At 39.0% G+C, this 20114-nt stretch overlaps 1 protein-coding gene across 2 annotated transcripts in view; it reads left to right on the top strand.

Annotated features, from left to right (window-relative positions):
• Nucleotides 1-3361: 3361 nt before the first annotated feature.
• reln (reelin) overlaps nucleotides 3362-20114 on the top strand; it is a 100887-nt gene continuing 84134 nt past the window's right edge. For both annotated transcript variants that reach the window (XM_024281165.2, XM_024281164.2), the window contains exon 1: nucleotides 3362-4857. In XM_024281165.2, the coding sequence (XP_024136933.1) occupies nucleotides 4611-4857 (247 nt within the window). In that variant the 5' untranslated portion in view covers nucleotides 3362-4610. The remainder of the gene's footprint in view (nucleotides 4858-20114) is intronic.

Genomic DNA, 20114 nt, shown 5'->3' with positions numbered 1-20114 from the left:
CACAAGAACATGTTAGAAACACTGAAAAATCCATTTTCGTACAACTTGGTTTTTAAAAGGGTCTCAAGCAAAATATAAGGTAACCTACCAACAGAAGCTGTCGTGAAAAATATTAGAATCCTTGATGCAAAATTCTAGTTTGGGTTTTACAAACATCAACGTATATGTTTCTCTCTTTCAAATTCTTAAATCCTTAATGAAGCATTTGTTTTTTACTATATATTCTTTATTTTCTAATGCTTTGAAGTCACTGGGGATTGTTTAAAAAGCAAAAAACTGCTAATGTACCAGAACCCATATAAACTTCTTATTTCTAAATGTGGTCTTCATCTACTTCAGCTGAACTATCACCTGAGTTCAGAATGACAGAAATTACATTTTTAAGCAAGATTTCCATCCTAGTGTTTGTAGGATTTTGATGGGTGACTTTATTTGTCAGCTTAAATTTGTTAAAAGTACACACACCAAGTTCTTAAGTTATTAAATGCACAATTGTGTTGTCAAATGCTTTCATGTCTGCAGTATTTCGTGTACCTACCTCTATGCTCCTGGTTAGAAATCTTCGTTTTGAAGTATCAATCCCTTAAGATTTAGAGCTGTTGTGAGCTCAGAAGATTCTGTATTATTTTAAGGATGTTTTTCAAAACTTCTACCACACTCAGGGAAAGATATGTAGATTTTGGAAGGCTCTAGAAGAAGTCACATTTGATTTTTTTTAACCCAAGATTGTCTCTGTAACTGGGTTTTTAATCCAAAGTATTTTATAAAGTTTTACCAGCTCGAACAATATCTACATGTAGGCAACATTTGGAGAGGAAAGCTGTCAGAGCTTTTTAACTTAAGCCCTCCAAGAAATCTCATGTGTGAGTTTCCTGCTTTGAGTTTAATTAAAAGTCCTTAATTAAGTCAACACAAAGCTCCAGCTTTGCCTCCTAATGGGTAATCAGAGAAGTGAAAGAGAGCGATAACCTCAGACCCCACTCCTCAGTCTCAGCAGGCCCATCCACCTACCTGACCTCATAAAGCTACTGGAGAGAGCACAAAGTTCTGGAAAGTTTCTACAGTCCGTTTCTCTGTCTCTCTGGCTTTTTCTGAGACTACAGTAATGTTTTGTTGTCTCTGCAGTTAGCACATGTAGCATTTCTCTGTCTGAAGCTACGTACACACAAGGCATGTGGTGTGCATTCCAGAAGGAGGATCCTTGAACGCGCTTTCATTTTATGGTGTTAACACTGGATTTTCACAAACCGATACTAGCATTTGTATTCACAGTGGAAGAGGCTTGGTGCAAAATGTCAAAGCGGGGCAAATCTAGCAAATTTTGCTCTAGGCTTTTTCTCTCACAGCTCTATTCCAATATGTTTAAAACTCTGTCTCACACAATACCAGTCAGGAACAAACACAATTATTATTTTTTTTCCTTCATGATCAATTTTCAGGGCTGCATGGTGGCGCAGTGGTTAGCGCTCTTGCCTCACAGCGAGAAGGCCCCGGTTCGAATCCCGGCTGGGGGATTTGGGACCTTTCTGTGTGGAGTTTGCATGTTCTCCCCGTGCATGCGTGGGTTTTCACCGGGGACTCCGGCTTCCTCCCACCGTCCAAAAACATGCTTCATAGGTTAATTGGTGACTCTGAATTGCCCCTAGGTGTGAATGTGAGAGTGAATGGGTGTGTGATTGAGGCCCTGTGACAGACTGGCGACCTGTCCAGGGTGTACCCCGCCTTCGCCCATCAGTAGCCGGGTTAGGCTCCGGCACCCCGCGACCCCGAAAGGGACAAAGCGGTCAGGATGGATGGATGGATCAATTTTCAAATAGTTGGCTCTTCCGTGTCTTGAAAAGGACTCTACACATGTGACTACTAAATCTAAGTCACTGATTGGTCAAAGTTCAACTGGCTTAACTTTCATTGGGCACTTAATTGTAGACCGTTTTGTACATAAAGCCTGGAGATGGACATAAAGATTTGTGTAGTGATCATAGACTGTAATCCCTGGACATATCAACCCATAAAGCAAAAGTACACACAATTTCAGTGACTTTTTGTCCTTATGTTTCACCTTGTTGCTAATCTAAAAAAAAAACACATGAATGATGACAGGAAGAAACAAATTGCAAAATCTATTTTTTTATATACCACACAAGCAATGATGGCAGATGTTTGCTAACTCTTAGCAGTACAGCCACAAAAAAGTGCCAAAAAATGTTCCCATCAAATAAAAAATCAAAGCCAGCACTTTTTGTTCTTCATTAGACCTTTAGTACTTTTGGTTAAAAAGTGTCTCCATTTTAGAGCACCTTCTCACTTTTAGGGTTTTACCCACAGCTCCAAAAAGTGACTCGTATAAACCCGACTGCCCACCATAAAGCCACAAAGTAATTGAAGCTTCTCTTTTATCTTGCAGAATGTTTGCCTTTCTATCCAGCCTTTTTTGGCATCTGAAGTGTTGTCTGTGTAAACACACAGACTGGAGTTGGAAGCAGCGACTGCCCTGCTAGGTGAATTATCCCGCTCTTGCCAAATATGAATCTTTCAGAGAGAAACAAGAAATGAATACATCTGCTACACTTTGATTTGTTGTGTTTATACAAACATGGCTTTGGCTTTTAGCTGCGTGTTTGAGAATGTGGTGGTGGATGTGTGTTTGTGCCGCTCTGGGTGTAGGCAGTGGTCCATGCATGACTTGCCTCTGCTCCTGTTGTGGGTCAGTCGAGCTTTTTGGAGTGGTTTTGAGTGTGTGCACAGTTTTATTTGGCTTGGGAGTGTTTATGTCTATAATAAGCACTTAACAAAAAACCTACAGCTAAAGAAGAACTACAGACTCTGATTTTAACAAGTTCTTTAAAGACCCACTTCAATGAAAATTGAGTTTTTTGGTGTTTTTAGGAGGACAAATAGACCACATTTGGTGTAAAACTGCATTTCTGAGTGTTTCTTTAGTCAAATTGTTGCAAATCAAGAGCAAATGGAAAAAAATCAGTTGGAAAAATCCTGAAGCTGGGATGTGGGTGCAAAAATAGGCAGGCTACTCCGATGCATCCACTTGTGGACAAATAGGTCCATGTACGACTTTGTTTTCCTGCCATTTGGCTCGAATGCAGCTAAATAGCTCCAATAACGCTCAGCATTTTGGTTAATGTTAATTTGGGGTTGCTAGTGGGAAAAATTGAAAACTGAGGGATGATGGGAAATAAGAGCAGGCTTACTCTGCGCCAATGGTTCGCCAACACCTCTGAGGCAAATTTCGGATGAACTCCTGCCACTCTGGAGAAACTATGCCCTGGAAAATGACACTTAAAAAAAAAAAAAAAAGTTGTCTAAAGGCTGCAAAATAATAATGAAAAAAAAATTGGGAACACTTTTACAAAAAGGTTGGAGTAGGACTTTTTTAGTAGGACAGTTTTTTTTTAAGTTTCAATCTTTAATATTTTCTTTATTGCATTTTCTCTTTCTGAATATCCTTTGGAAACAAGGCTGTGTTCTTGTCTTTCCCGAAAATCCCTTTTTAAATATCATCTTGTTCTCTGTAGGGAATATATTTTGAAGGTGGAGTTGGTTGGGGGCCAAAGTGAATCATCTACAAACAGAAGAGTGGAGACAAAATGTAGATGAAGAGGACAAGATAGAGATGAAGGACACAAATGCTTCTCTGGGGCCCTGGAGAAAGCAGAAATGTAGCTGGTGTCTGCACTGAAGTGGCAGATTAATGTAGAGCTGAGCGCTGGCACATGCTGCTCTGACGGGGGGAGAGAAAAGTTGGAGGGTCTTGTGGAAAATGAGATTCTAATGGAAAGCCCGTGAAAAAGGCAAGTGAGAAGAAAAAAAATAACAAATCCAAGGATTTCTGAGGATGAGAGGAGGGACGGGTACGTACAGGGTTGAGAAAAGAGGGGAGGGCGACCAAACAGAAGAGCAGCACGTTGAGCAATAGATAGCTTAGGAGCTTAGGAGTGAGGGAGGAAGGAGGTGTGATAGTGGGTGGGAGAGGAGGAGACTGTCTGGTGGATGGGCAGAAAGACAAAGGAAAAGAGTAAAATAAGGATCCGTCAGAGGGCTGGTTGTAGGGATGAAGAAACTAACAGATGCACAGAGATAAGGCAGCCGAGGTCTCAGGAGAGGGGTACATGAGTGCAACGTGGAGTAACACAATGTTTTAGTGAGAGGTAAAGAGGAGATAAGAGAAGGGGGTGTGAGATTAAGGGGGGAAAGGGAGAGTGATAGACTGGCAGGGAAAGGGAGGAGAAAGAAGTGGACGGGAAAGAGGAGGGAGGCCGTCTAGGAGAGCTCATACAGCGCGTGGATCTGCTGTCAGAGCGTAAGAGGGAGGGAGGAGAGAGGAAACAGAGGGAGGGGGGGTGAGGTATTTAAACGCCGGAGCAGGACAGCACAGGCGAAGCTCTGAACTCCCCGAGAGTGGAGGTAGGACAGGCGGAGGGAACAGAAGAACAGTTTTCATGACGGCAAAGCCCACACACCCGCACACATAACACACTCACACACACACTTTTTTGGACTTGGACTCATCTGTGGACTCCCATCCTGTCCTCTGGAGCACCCACCCGTCACCCTCTTCACCCTCCACCTCCCTCAGTGCCCCCGCTTCGTTGGCCATGGCGCGGGCCTCTCTCGGGGGTCTTTTTGGCTGTGCCCTGTTGTCCCTAGTCCTCGGGAGCGGCAGTGTGGATTTCGGGGCACCCCCTGCGAGCTTTTATCCCCGTTTCAACCCATTCTTCTTCCTGTGCACCCATCACGGGGAGCTGGAGGGAGCTGGGGTAGCAGAGGGTGGAGGAGAGGTGTTACTCACCCTCCAAATCACAGGCAGCCCCACCGCCTACACCCCCGGACAGGAGTACCAAGGTGAGCACGCCTCCTATGGTCTCCACTTTAATTCTATTACTGCAGCATGAAAAAAAAGAAATGTATTGTTCAGGAAAACAACATTTTAAATTAATATTCTAAGTTCTCCATCACACTTTTGAACAATTTTTGAAAATGTTTAAGTTCCATGTGATGAATTATTGTTGAAAATGAAAGAAATACAGCTAAAGATGTGCTTTAGACACATTTCTGGGTTAAAAAAGACAAACTTTATTAACAAAAATTAAGGTAGTATTGTTTTACTGCTTGCTGTAACAGTAGTAAAGCTTGGTGGGACTTGGTTGTTGTTCCGTGTGTAGGTGGTTTCTCTTCAGGACTAATGGCACAAACCTTCCAACTGAATGAGAGTGTGAAAGCTCAGCATGCAAATGGAGAAATAAAAGAAAAGGTTTTGCTCGTAGGAATAAAAACTGACAGGAAAAAAAGGTTGTTGTTCCTTTAAATTTGAATGCTTTTGCAGGAACCTTATCAGGGAGAGATTGACTCATTCTCTGTTCATTCAAAACCCGTTGAACATTTGGAGACGGATTTCTGAAAAAGCTCAAAATCTCAGGAGAAAGTTTATTTCTTAAGGCAATTGATTATTTGTAGCTAACTAAAGACACATTATTTTAGGATGAACTTGTTTCCTTTCTTGATCCAGTTGATGTCGTAATACCTAATTTGATCTCCTAAACAGTGGATTTATTTCACTAATAACTGCATTCCACTATTAGAAGAAATAAACCTCCAAAATTCAAAAACGCCACATGTGACAGACTTTGTGTTTTTGCATGGAGGAAAAAAAGGTCAGGAAAAACAGAGGTGGAAAGAAGAGAACAGGCAGCATTATTATATTTATGAAAAATAACAGCCCGGATCGACCCTCCAGTCAAGCACCCTTTAACTGGGGCTGGGCTTGTGAGGAGAGCGGGTGGGGAGAGATTTGAGTAACTAGCGAGTGGATGGGAGGTTTACATAATTAGCATTAGAAATGTGGTGGACTGGGATTGTAAGGGGGGGTTTAAATAGGGCCGCGGCTGGGATCGAATGGTGTAGGGGGAGATTTAAATGAGGATGAGGGGATTTAGCAGATACGATAGCGGCAGTGGGGCTTGCACTGGGAAATGACAGGGTATTAGGCTGCTCACTTTTGCTCTCTTTCATGTTTTGTCACATGACAGCGAGTCATCATTGCACTCTTAATATTTTGAATGAATACCGCTGATGTACATAGAAAACAAGCAAGTTAGCTTGTAAAAGTGCAAGACATTACATATATTTATATTTATATATGTGTGTGTTTTCATGATGTATCAGTACATTTTATGATAACATACCTACAATATCAGTACTTGTCAGTACTTCGATCTGTACATTTTTATTTCTGCAATTGAAACAGTTCTTAAAGTAGTTCCTTAAAGGACTATAAAAAAAAAACTGTATTGTTTTCTAAGACATAGTTTCTGCAGAGCGGCAATTGTTCATTGGAAATTTGCCTCTAAATTGTGGACGAGTCTGTTGGCACAGAGTAAGCCTGCCCCCATTTCCCATCATCCCTCTGTTTACACCACTCAATTGCACAAATCCATAACACATCTTAGGTTGCGGCCTGAACAAGATAAAAAAAAAAATTAAACTTTAAAACAATAACTTTTAAACACAACTGAATAAAAACAGACAGGAATATTATTCAAGAATAAATCAATTTAATCCTTAAATAATTTTCAATATTTTACTCTCCATAAATATATATTTTGCCAAAATTATACAAGTTAGAAATAACTGCAAGATAACATTGGGCTGCTAGTAACAATAAAGTAAAATGATCTGGAGGGCTGGATCCGGCCCCCGGGCCTTGACTTTGAGAAATGTGGTTTACACTTTCTCCCGCTAGCTTACTGACCCTTACAACTCCAACCTAACCTAACCAGTGCAGCAAAAATGGCGAGCAATATTGGATCTATCTAGCCGAACAGTATGCCCCAGAAGCTAGTTCAGATGAGGAAAACGTGCATGGACCTTGTCATCTGCAAGATGCATTGGAATGTAGTCAAATGTTGTCACAACTACTAGCTTTTCAACAATATTTCTGTCTGCTCCTGATCTACTGCAGTTTGAGTGAAGAAATACTCACAAGTGCAATTGTAATGTTCTTTTTATGTGACCTCCATCATGAGAAAAATTCCCCAAAAGCATGTTAAAAACATAAAAAACCCCACTTCTATTGGAGTGGATTCTAAGTTAGTTGTACATCTCTCAGGGGGTGTTTGGATAATTCTCTCTAAGCGCTGATAAATCTAGACTGACAAGAAAAAGTCTACCATCAATATTTTACCTGTGATGTGATGGAACCAATCCCTTTCAGCAATTTTTTAATTCATTTTATTATAGCTTCTTTTAATGTCCCGAGCCTTAGTGCTACATTATTTTTCAGTTTAATATTCTAAGAGGGTGATATAATCAGTGGAAACGCTGCATGCACAAATGGGGGTGGAAAACATCTGAGAGTTTGTCTGTGTGGTTGCTCTGGAGAACTAAAGTCAGCCAGTGTAGGAAAAATGTTTATTGAAGGAAAGAGAGAGGGAAAAAAAAGAGATAAGTGATCCGATGAAAAGGAATCGCAGGTGTGGGGTCTCGGAGAACCACCTCAGTCTTTAGTTAAGCGCTAGAGGAAGGTTTGGAGTCTGTATAGTAATTGAGTTTTTGACCTGACCTCACAGCCTCTTGCTTTTCTGTTGCTTTTTAGTGATAAGACGGTGTGTGGGCAGACCACTCCGTGTGTGCGTTGTAGACACGATTGCTGTGTCGGTCTATCAGAATGAGATGACCAGGAGAGCCTGTGTAACTCACAGGGAAATATTTGAGAGGGTGGGCGTTCAGAGGGGTCACCGTGGACAAAATGGAAACAGAAAAGCTGCGGAAACGTTCTGAGCTGCTGGGAAACAGGAGGATGAGGCATAAAAGGATTTGTGGGAGAATTTTCTGCCTGCATTCAATCTAAGGTCAAGCTGTGCACCTAAGACATAAATAAAAAAACAAGATTTGCTCAACCACCTATCCACCTCCCTATACTCCAAGAAGGCAATAAATTATTTCAAACACACTATTTTAATTTAAAAAAAAAGAAATTCTTGATACAGCAAATGTAAATATTTTCTAAATTACTCCCTGAAATTTTTAAAGAGCACTGTGAGAGTATGAGAACGACAAGCATGTTTTTTATGAAGAAATACCACAACATATAACCCAAAGATCACATTTAGAACTCAAAAAAATCCTACAGAATTCTTCATTTTTGCCGTTCCTTGCAACAGTAATTTAAAAAATTCATTCCATTTTTATATACATTTTTTTACCCAAAAAGTCCCCTTATTCCCTCTTACATGAAAGACTGAAAACTCAACAATTGTTATTACAAAAAAGCAAAAATCCACCAAACTTTAATCCAGATGAACCATGTGCTTAAAGGTGGCAGCAGAGGTCATGTAAAGGTAGGAGGTTGCGTTAGTTAGACATTATTTTCAATATGATTAGAAGTATATATTCTATTGCATCTTTGATGCATATTAGCTGTTTGAGCTTCTTAAAACAAAATAAAATGTTCAGTATTTATGTATTTTGCATAGTAAGCAGCACTCTTTAACTCAGCTCCTTAGTAGTTAAGATTTTAGAGGCAGCAAAACAATTTCCTACAATTAAAGATCTATCTATCTATGGCAACACAGTAGTGTCTCATAAATGATTCAGTTGCTACTCCTACATAGAGTATCGGTTTCAATGTAAGCATAAAAAGTTTAAAAGTTTAAGTATGACTAGGGTGCATAAGAACATGTATATGAGTTTAGTAAGAACGCAAAGATTTACTTATTCCACAAACCTCAGTTTTTGTTTTTGTTTCATTTATGATTTATGTACAAAAAAACAATAAAAAAAAAAAAAAAAACTAAAAATTTATTAAAAATCCGTATCCTTTTAAGCAAATAACAGTGTTGGAAAACCCTTCAGTTGGCTCATGCTAAATTAAATGCTATAAAAAAAATAAATAATAGAGATTCAGTTAATTATTTTCCCCTACATTTGATTAATGGTGTAAAATATGGTTTGGTTTGAATTTATAATCATAAAATCCCAGGTATTTACCTAAAATACGAAGAAAATACATGTATTTAAATGTTTATGTCATTTTTACATTTTCAATTTACCCAAAAACCTTGAAAACGAGTGTTTACATTTACACTTTGCATCACATATTTGCACGTTTAGTGTGATTTTGTGTTTATTTCCGTCTGAAAGTTTGTTGAAATCATTGCAAAACAATGGTGGAAGCATTTCCACGAGCCTCTGATTACCCACATGTTAGCCATGTGCCCCATATGGTTAGCATGTGCCTAATATCAAACACCATTTTGTCTGGTAACACCATCCCACAGCGAAACAACACACAGAAATGGTGCTGAAAAAAAAAGCAATGGAGCAGAACTAGAGAGGCGCTTCAAGGACTAGTTAAAGTCCAACACTAATCTGTCAACCGTTAATACAGCAGCAACCGCTGTCATGATGCACATGATGGAAGAGGCCAAAGAAACAATCAGCATTTCAAGGAGATTTGGACATTGCCACTAAATGGCATTTTTAATGGGAACTTAGAGATAAATTCACTCTCACTAAACACCATCTGCTCATCCCATGATAACCTATCAGATTAGACATGTGAATTATTTCGGCGGTTCTGCTGCCAGCCAACAGAAACAACTCAATGTGCCCTGCAAAGTGAGAAGCCATTATCTATCTGTAAAGTTGATTACTTGTCATGGTTGGGGATTTTTTTCTCCCCTTTCTGTACCGTTGACTGATGTCTGTAGTACAGCGAACCAGTCACATGTTCAAGTGAAGGTCACACACAACAGGCTGGACAATCTGGAATTGAGTCTTTTCAAATTGGCGTATACTCATATTTATTACCTACCTTGAAAGCTTAAATCACTTTACATCCACACACTGATGCCGATCACTGACGCCAACCTATAACCACCAGGAGCCCTTTGACACATAGACAGAGAAGGCAGGAACCCCATGATCTTTCTTTTAGAGGTTGACCGCTCTACTACTGCAATAACAAACATCTTAAATTTGTTGTGACTACAGAAACATGTGTTGTCCTCTTCACCACTTAGCCTCTGACAGGACTGTTGAGTGTCTGACCTCTGACCAGCTCATGTCAGACCTGCATTTTTGAGAGCTCTGTAACCCAGAAGATTAGATTTGGCTGGTGTGACTTTTTCTTTCTGTCCGGCTTACATTTCTATTCATCTTGCAATTTTTACATTTTAAGTTTCAAGAAGTCAAGTTATTATTCTAAAAGAGAAACAGAGGATATTTTAACCCTTGTGCTACTCTAGGAATGTTTATTTTATAATTTGGGGTCATCTGGACCCCATAAGAGAGCTCATGCATCTGGGCCAAAAGGACACTTTTCTTTGGTCTGAATCTGTTCATTCACTCACCATCATCCCAGCTTCTCCACCTCTCACTGCTTTGTTGAATGGGTCACTTTGCAGCGCAGAGAGAAGTGTGTCAAGCGCTTTAGTCTTTGTGTGGGCTCGCTGGGTGTTTGGGTGTCTTCTCATTGTGTTCGCTGAATGATGAACCATTTAAAGACCATTGTGTTCTCAGTTATATCCCAGTTTCCTTTTCTGTCAAGGAGCAGATGGGCGAGAAATGAGAATGGAAATTCATTGGGAATCATCTCTTTGTCACACATGCACGCCTGGTTGTGCGCACTCCTCTCAGCTATTAGAGGGTGATCCATCATGACATAAAGACAGGTCAGATGTTCCGCTGGCTAAACACAAATGTCCTGATCAGTGGGTGACTATAATTATTTGTGGCAGTGTTAAAGCAAAGTGTGGCATGATGACATGAGGACAAGGGTTGTACTTTCCTTCAAACAGGCACTAAACGCCTCTGTTCTTGTGTTTAAGACAACTTTCTGACGTGGTACCGACCACGCAATTCTGTAAAAAAAAAATGGCAGCAGCTCATTAGCAAAAAAGTCTTAAAGTTGAGTTTCCATCTGTCACCTGAACACAGTATTTTCAGAAAACTGATTGGCGGTTCCAGAGTTTGTCGAATGTCTTTAGGAAACGGGTACATTGTTCGCCTCTGCCTGTTGGAGCTGGGATGAAGCCAGCGTGGTGCCAGGTGTGCTACAGTGAATAGAAGATGAAGACAGTTAGCATATCACTGCCAGGCAGAGGTGTATGCTGGTGCCAGTCTTATCCGGGCAAATTACAATAGACATTTTTACATTTTTTAAATTTCACTTCTTCAACTTCTTTCCAGCTGGAAAAAAAAATGAAGCTCTAACAAGCAATTTGGGTTTCTGTAACTTTTCTGAGCAGGGAGATGAGTTCCTGTGAGTGCTCGTCTGTTAGCGGCTTGCCTCTTTAAAATGCCCCACAAGCAATTAAATGAGGGCTGTTCTTTTATTTTCTTGCTTAGAGTCATTCTCTTCGGTCACATTTAGGTCTTACGCCATGAAATTAAAAAAAATAAATACACTGCATGTCTTCTAAAAACTGAGGAGACACAAAAGGTAGATTTTATTTCCACATTTGATCCATAAAACAGACCAATTTGTGTATATTTTTGAATCAAATTGTTTTATACATGCTAACTTATTAGCATCATGCTAGCAGCATTTCTGATGGAAGTTCGTTTTAACATTGTAGTTTATTTGATATAGATTTCTTTAGGGCTGTAACTATCACTTTCAACAATAATCTTATACACATCATAATTTGTGGTTTCTGATACAATTCAATGTCAATATTGATTCATTTTTAGCAATCCGATTCTTTACCTAAAATCAATTCAAAATATTTTTAGCCAAAAATTCAACCAGTGTGACTCAGACGTTTTCCAGATTCCTTATACTTTCTTGAAAGATAATCAAGTATAAATAAAATATGTTTTCAAAAAAGTAACTAAGCAAGAATTAATTTCAAATTTATTCACATTTTAGTTTCATAAAGTTCAGCTCACTGTTGGTTTTCCCTCATCAAAATAATACCAAATTAATGCTACGCTGAATGGTCACATCTGTGCTAAACTCAGTGTTTCCATACATTGGCCTCTAATGATGGATTGATCATTTTTTGCTGCCTTCACGTGCATGGTTTTTGCTGGTCGTTATCAAGTTATAGTAAAATAAACACATTGTGGCTCAGTCCCAATGGTATTTTTCCAATATTGTTTTAGGTCAATTCCCAAGGCATGTACATTTAGACAGACTTGCTTTAAATGTTTTTGTGACTTAAGTGTTTTTCCTGATATATTTGGTTTAAATCCTATAAGACTGAAGAACATACAGTAGAGTGTAACAGACTTATTTGTAAAAAGGAAACAAGACAGTCAGGGATTAATGATAAACTCATTTTTTTAGATTCTCATTGCAGCATAACTCACAATTTGTCATGAATAAAGTAAAACTTATAACGTGATAATACGTTATGACTAAAAGTAAAGACAAAAACAAGCATTAACTTAAGGACTAATTAGCAGAAGCATAAATAGTTGTAGATAATTGACTATTTAAACCTAGTGCTCCTTGAACAGAAGGAGGAGAAACAAACAAAAAATAAACTTAACTTAAAATTAACATATTATTAACCTGGAAGCACAAAAACACAATAATTGAACAATAAAAGGCTCAAATTGTGACATTTTTCTTTAAAAAATAAATCTTTACAGTGTAGGTAGACTTACCCAAGGCTTTTTTAGATCAAATAAAATAAACAACACTTTCTGAATGATGTAAAGAACAAATGTTTACACTGAAATAATTTGGAACACAGGAAAATTCAAAACCAGATATTTATTTGTGTCCTCTTTTAAGATAATGCAGTTAGAGGAAAAATCTGAAATGGAAGATTTCAAAATAATTATGACTAATCGCCTAATCGAAAGTTAATCAATAGATAGTTTCAACTTGAAAGTGATGGATATTCTAGCTCTCCTGGGGCCCTTTTTTTTAAACTGACTACTGATTGACATTTCTGTTTGCTAATGGCCTTGTCCTTTTAGATAATAGCACTCCTGTTGGAGGACAGCGTACCTCCTCCTCTTTTTTCTCCTCCCGTGTTACAGATCCTCCTCCTGGCAGCTTCATTGAGAGAGCAGTAATCCCTGCTTGGGGGGCAGTGTGCCGTCTGTGCTGATAGCATTCAGAGGGACTTGTAGCTTCCCAGTGGACCCACTACAGAGGAGGCTGTGTGGTGCCACTGGCTGGGTGCTGGGCATGCAGCTCATGGCAGAGGCGGATTAGCAGCCAGCCCACCCCCCTCCAAGCAGGAGCATTCCTCAAACAACCGGCTCCTTTCTGCCCAGAAAGACGTGGCAGGTTGGCCAAGGCAGATTACACACAGGCTTAAACTCAAGATCACGCATATTTTTTCCCCGGAACATTTTTAATTGCTCGGGTACCATGTGTCACACCTGAGACCTCCGGGTCATGTGTCCTCAGTGAGCTCTGTCAGGATTTGGACCTCCATGAAGACTCTCTATGAACAAAACTTTATATTTTGTGTTTTATGTACAACTCATGTTGACTGACAGTAGTATTTTATCCATAAAATAAAAAAAAATTCTTATTTTACTCTTTTGTTATTTATAATAGAAAAAATATTGGAAAAAGTTTTGCTCTGAAGACTGTCAGAACACAACTCCTAATCAAAAACCTAAGACCAGCTAAGAATTTACATTTTAAATGACTAGTTTTTAACAAGGTTCTAAGTAAGTAGAGCCTCAAGATGTAAAAAAAAAAGAAAGAAAAGAAAAAAACAAGAGGCTGATCATTTTAAGAAAACATTTTATCCAAACAGCAATTTAACTGAAATGCGTTGTTCATCAGCTGATTTAGGACTATACCACAACATAAAATAAAATAAAAAACCTTCTTATGTCCTCAAAACAGAAATTAAAGGGTCCAGACAAAACTCTTAGTAACGATGGCTCTATGAAGGGCATCCACTATCAGGAACTGGATGTCCATTTTTGTAAACTTCTCTTTCCATCCATCCCCAAATGTTTTAATTGGATTTAAATGAGGAGAACATGCAGGATGGTCCAAAAGAGAGACATTATTTTCCTGGAAAAAAAGTCCTTTGTTAGAACTGCAGCATTGTTCTGGGGACTCTCAGTCATCAGGGCTTCCCAGCTGTGGTTTGACACCCCTGCACAAGCTGAAGCTCCATTGTTCAAATGAAGGAAACATCCACCCAGACCATGATGGCTCCTCTTCCACTGTGACGCATAGAAAATATTTCAGGTGGGATCTCTATGTTATGCCATTACAGTTTGAGTCCATCAGGACCATCCAGGTTACATGTTTCCTCTTCAGAGAAGATAACTTTCTTCCACTTTTGAATGACCAATGTTTGCTTTCTCCTTGCAAAGTCCAACCGGCACTTTTTGTGGCATTGATAGAAGGTGCTTTTTGCCTTTGAAGCTTTTCTTTTAAAAATGCTGTATGATCATTACTGGGCTACAGTCAGTATCAGTGATGGTCTTATTTTGGAGCAAGAATTGTCCCATGTGTTGGTGGACAGACTTTTGGATCCTTGAGCTCTGTTGGCAACATTTTTTTAGGTCTGCCGATTGATTTTTTGTTCGGTCAACTGCTGTTGTGTCCTTGGGCAAGACATTTTACACTCCTTGCCTCCAGTGAGGCTCCACTGGTGTGTGAATGGTCAGAGGGGCCGTAGGCGCGTCCTGGCAACCACCCCTCCATCAGTTTTCCCCAGGGCAGCTGTGGCTACATCAGTAGCTAACCATCACCAAGTATGAATGAGGAATGCATGAATAATGGAGAATCATTGTAAACGTTTTGAGCGTCTGGAAAAGCCCAGAAAAATCCAATCCCTTATTATTATTACTAATATTATCATAAAATACCACTGAATACACATTTTGGTGCAAATTCTGGCATTTAAAGGCTGTGGTCTTAACTTATGATGAGCTCATGAATGCTTAATTTAATTGAGATTATTCTTTTTAATAAATTGACGAAAAAGTTTGTCTTTTTGCCCTTTGAAGCTATATGTACAACCTTGTTAAGGTCCAGCTGTGCAAATTAAGAATAATTGCATTTTCCAGTTAAGGATGGACCAGTCTTTGATGAAGAGTGGATTCCCATTGCTATGTAACTGTGCATACAGAAACCTATAAACGTTTACTGCTCTCTGTGCTCATTTGACTTTCTTTGCACCTTTTTTCATCTATTAGGTGAAGTCAAAAGAAAACAAATTAAGATAAATGTGTGTTCCTGTTAACAAATTGGAAAAATATATTCCACTATCTGTTGCAGAGTAATGGAGGATATGACAGATTTTTCTGTGACATCCTTAGAAGCAGAGGTCTGTTAAAAACCTAAGGACAAGGGACAAAGCGTGGCATGAGGAAGCATTATTTACAACAATCAACACATTTTAGCTGAGCTGACCTCCCATGAAGTATGAAGACTGGGCGTCCAGGGAGCTTTCATTGATTCTTTTGCCAATATGGGACCAGTGAGCCTTTCATTATGACACCCAGCTTGTTAATTAGAAATCAATCTTCCTCCCTCTGTATAGTCAGTGCTACTCCCTTCCTCTTTGCACTTCAAACAGTCACAGCTATAGACACTTTTGACTTTGATTGATTCCAGCTCTATTTTTCTTAGTTGGCCATAATCTGGACTTTTTATGCCAAAAAAGAAAAAAGAGGGGAAACACAGAGAAAAGAAGTAAGGCATTTCCTCTCCAAGTCCCAGGACATCTTTGTATTCTGAAATATTAACTGGCTGAAATGTAGCTGGAGAGCAGTTATCGGGCAGTGGTTCAACTATGTGCGTTGTGTAGCTTTTTTTGTGTACTGGCAAAACACCTGCTTGGTTAAAATAGAACTTTTATTGATTCCACAATGGGGAAATTTGTTACAGATGTGATGGTTGCAGAGTGTGGCTCACAATGAGTGACAGATGTCTCAGTCTGAACATGGAAAACAGTTTTGTTGCTCATTCAGCAACCTGAATGTTGTCATTTTTATTCAAACTTTTGACATTAGAAATACTTGTTCTTATTTTTTAGTTTTTATATTAAAAAACATAATCATAATGTAATGGCATGTAATTATTTTGAAAGCAGGGAGAAGTGGGGATGATGGGTTTGGTAGAGAGGCTGTTAAGTAGGGGCACAGAGGCAGTGTAAGATGAGCCAATATTTAAATTGACAGCTCAATTATTTATAAAGGCACTATCAGGGAGTGTGGAATCATTGCTCTGACTGCTGTAAGCTGGAACGCTAAAGGCCTCTTGAGCTTACATGCTTGACTGCGCTGCTTTCTGTGCATATGTATGTATATATAGTTCTTTCTGCTTTCTAGTGTTGCAAGGACATGCTATCTGATTTTCCATGGCAGTAGAATTTGACACAAATGGAATAAATTGGGTTAATTTTGTACAACAGACTGAAAGTAAAAATGAAATGTATTATCTTCCTATTTCATTAGTATCTTTAAGTGACTAAAATACTATGAAGATTTAACAAATTGAAAAAAAAACAACTCAACTGTTTAGGGAAAATTCAAGAGTTTAAATTGGTACTAAGATAATTAGTAAAAAACATTTTTTTAGAATTTAAAAAAGAAAAACTCATGAGGAAAACGAAGGCGAGGTCAGGTGTTTCTGATAGTTTCTTTTTCTCTTTTAGCTCAAAAGTATAAGTAAGTCTGGTTCGGGTGGTTTTTAAAATATATATATTTTTAAAGCAAGACAGAAATTGGGCAAAAACACCAAACAGCTGGATGGCTTTGAAAAAGATCATACTTTTTTTTGTCATAAAGAACATGAGCATGTTCACTTTTTAGGCTTTTTCATCTCAGTTGGAAGTAATTCAGGAGAAGCTGTGTGTGTGTCGCTTTAATAAAACATGACGAAGAGGCCTCAAGACACTCACGTTTATTAAGTTTGGTCTAGTTCTCTCCTTGAAAGTGGGCTAAGGTTTCTGTTGTCTTCTGAGCAACAACCATCCTCTCTACTAAAATAGTTAAAAAAAGCAACTTTTGACTGATTTCTTGTTATTGAGATTCGATCAAGATTAGCAGATTTTTTATAGCAGATGGTACATTTTAAGTAGATATAGCATATAGACGAATGGTCTTTCTAAAAGGCTGAAATGAGAGTTAACTACCATTGCATCTGCTTACAAACACCCCCGACATCTGTCAGTCCTGCTGAATGTTTATTTAACTGCCATCATTCATATCTATTGGTGCTACTAAGACTTACCTTTGACATAATCCTCGTCAGGAAATTTTGAGTCGGAGTCAAGTTGCTTGTGAATTGTGGAAAAAAGTGGATTTAAGGGAACAATTGAATGAGAAGAGAATGGAGGTTTATTACTAAATGTGAAAGGTAATCAAACACTAAATAAACTTTTCTGTTGACTTATATAAATGGGGCTGTTTGTTGGTTCTTGCCACATTTTTGACAATTTAAAATAAACTTGTTTGATTCTTGAAATTATCTAAAACCGTATGTGGGCTGCCCCCTACAGGTTGAAAAGAAGTATTGCAGTTGAATTTTGTGATTGGTCAACTGGTGTAAGTCTCACGACATTTCAGAAGTTTTATTTCATCATGCTCTGCAGCTCCATTTTTGATTTTGTAACTTCAATATTGTGTTAGCTTTAGCTTGGTTCATAGGTGGGTTGCCTTTGGTCGTCAAACTTAGAGTGACAATGTTGCCTCAAGCTAACTTCACTATCACTGTCAATTACAGATCCAAACCACCAGCCCATTTTTTTTTTAAGGGATCTTACTTTAGAGCACTCTGCATTTGGGGAGTAAGTTAACACGCTTAGTATCTTCGAAAGTAAAGCAAGAGAGTTTTCTGACCGGGAAATGAAAAGCTCTCTTCTGTGTGTACAACACATGATGTTGATCATAAGAAAAACTCTCTTAAGCTACGTTCACGCCGGCCCTTGGCAATGAGCGTTCAATGAAAAACCTATGTAAACCCATATATTGTAATGCGTGTTTCACTCTAAGATTCACGCATATATATAGTAGCTACTCAAGTTTGTACAGTCGTTTTCTCTACATGGAAAAAGGCAGAAACTTTGAACATACATTGAAGGTTAAACCGGGTTGAATTTTGACCAATCAGGGACTAGCATTTGGTGATGACATATGGATGGTGCCCCTTTTAATTCACGGAAGTGTCAAGCGTTTGAAAATTTATCATGAGGGTGAAATTATTAAGTTTGGTTTGTGCCCGCCCGGAATTTCATGACACCAAGTCTATCGAAATAGAGTTGTGAAAGAAAAAGCCTGGAGAAAGATTCATGAGATTTGCACTGCTTTGACATTTCACATCAAGTCTCATTCATGTTTATTATTACTTTAGCCATGACAAGTCCTTAACTCTCTTCTGGACTGAAACCCAAAGTGTTTTTCTGGTTCTCCCTCTCAAACCTAATTTTTACTCACAAGAAAGAAAATTAGTTTAAAAATGAATCATCATCAAAACATACTAACTTAGAGCCACAGCAGATATTAATTCTGAAACTGGATCTGAGTGTTGTTCAAACATTTAATCCCTCAAAGATATTAAAACTCAACAGATCTGATTTGGCTATTTTCATTTCCACAGCTAATGTTTTAATTAAAAAGGTTTTTATTACAAGAATTGTATGTAGTGAATAGTAGAGGGTTTTCAGAAAGGTAAGGTAGTTAATACTGTTTATTATCATTTAATATTCATGGCGTCCGTAATTTTGTTTCATTTCTTTCAGTTCTTGCAGTCAGTTTTTACTATCAATAGAGGACTGTTGCCATCTATACAATAAAATTCCTCCTGGTAGACACAAGACTTAGACCTTTAAACCCTCTTCTCCAAATCAAATCCTATATATCAAATTAATGGGAATAAACTCAGTTTTAATGTTGTAATATGTACCCATTCAAAATTCTAATCATTCCGGTGTGTAAACACCAAGAAAAAGTACACACATGCGTTGGTGGTTTTACCTGGGAGACCCAGGTCCAACTCCCGGTTAACGAGAGCTGCCTTGGAATCCAAGGCTCTTTTCCGTCTGCGACATACCTCACATGTGGATTCATGAAAGGTTGAAACTGTAGAACATCAACAGGATACAGAGCTTCCATCAGAAACTCCATTGGCATGAGACAAACACCCCAGAGTCCAACTCCAAACAAACTGCAAAACTCAACATCAAGAGCGGTATCTACCAATATTTGCTGCTGTTCTACATAGACCTGAACCCCCTCATCTAAATCGTCACCACGACTGGGTATGGATGTTGACTATAGAATGGAGCATATGTAAGCCACCATGGATGACTTTCACCCCAAGTCTGGGAGTTAACAAATAATGGTGTGCAAAGCAAATCCAAAGGGAGAGAAAAACATAAAGATTCATGGAAGGTCATTCCCTTGCATAGCATGTTCCAGCAGAAAACTAAACAGCAGCTGATTTTGAGAAGTCCTATCAGTGGATGGCCAAGATTGGCCTGAAAGACATCACAGAAGTGTTGATCGCAGCAGCACAAGAGCAGGGTGTAAGTATGAGATCAGAAGAGAATCCAAAAAAAATACTACGCAAGAATTCCCATGAGAAAAATGAGGATGCACCAGCAGAATGAAATATACTAGCAGATAGAGCACACATGAAATTCCACAATCAAGTGACTGACTTAGCGAAAAGACGCATCTGTGCCACATGTGGGCTGGAATTCCTACTGTCAAGATGTGAAACACCTCCAAAGGTGGTTGAGAATGACCAAAAATCCTGTGGGACTTCCAGACACAGAACAGATAAAATGGTTATGGTTAAAAAACTGTCAGGAGTCAGCGGTCTGTCTCCTCGTTAGGCAACCGGCGGGAGCAGTCTACAGAGTACTGACTGCACTTCATCTCCCAGCAGCCCCAGCCCACAGTTCCTGGATCCTACTCAGCTGTCTCTCATTTTCCAATCACCTACAGGACACATAAGCAGTGCACAAAGCCTTGCTCAGTGTGAAGTATTGTTTAGTGCCATTCTGCCTGCATTACTGAGCATTTCTGCCTGGACCTAGTCTTCTGTTTCTGATGGCCTGCCCTGACCCTCGCCTGGACCCTGACATCTATACTCAACTCTTGAATGATCCCATGCTCGTGTTTGACCTCTGCCTGTCTGACCCTGATTTAGCTTTGTG

The sequence above is a fragment of the Oryzias melastigma genome, linkage group LG6 (assembly GCF_002922805.2).
Source record: "Oryzias melastigma strain HK-1 linkage group LG6, ASM292280v2, whole genome shotgun sequence".
Lineage (NCBI taxonomy): Eukaryota > Metazoa > Chordata > Actinopteri > Beloniformes > Adrianichthyidae > Oryzias > Oryzias melastigma.
The sequence above is the reverse complement of the archived record's forward strand: the minus strand, read 5'-3'. Positions and strand labels throughout refer to the sequence as shown.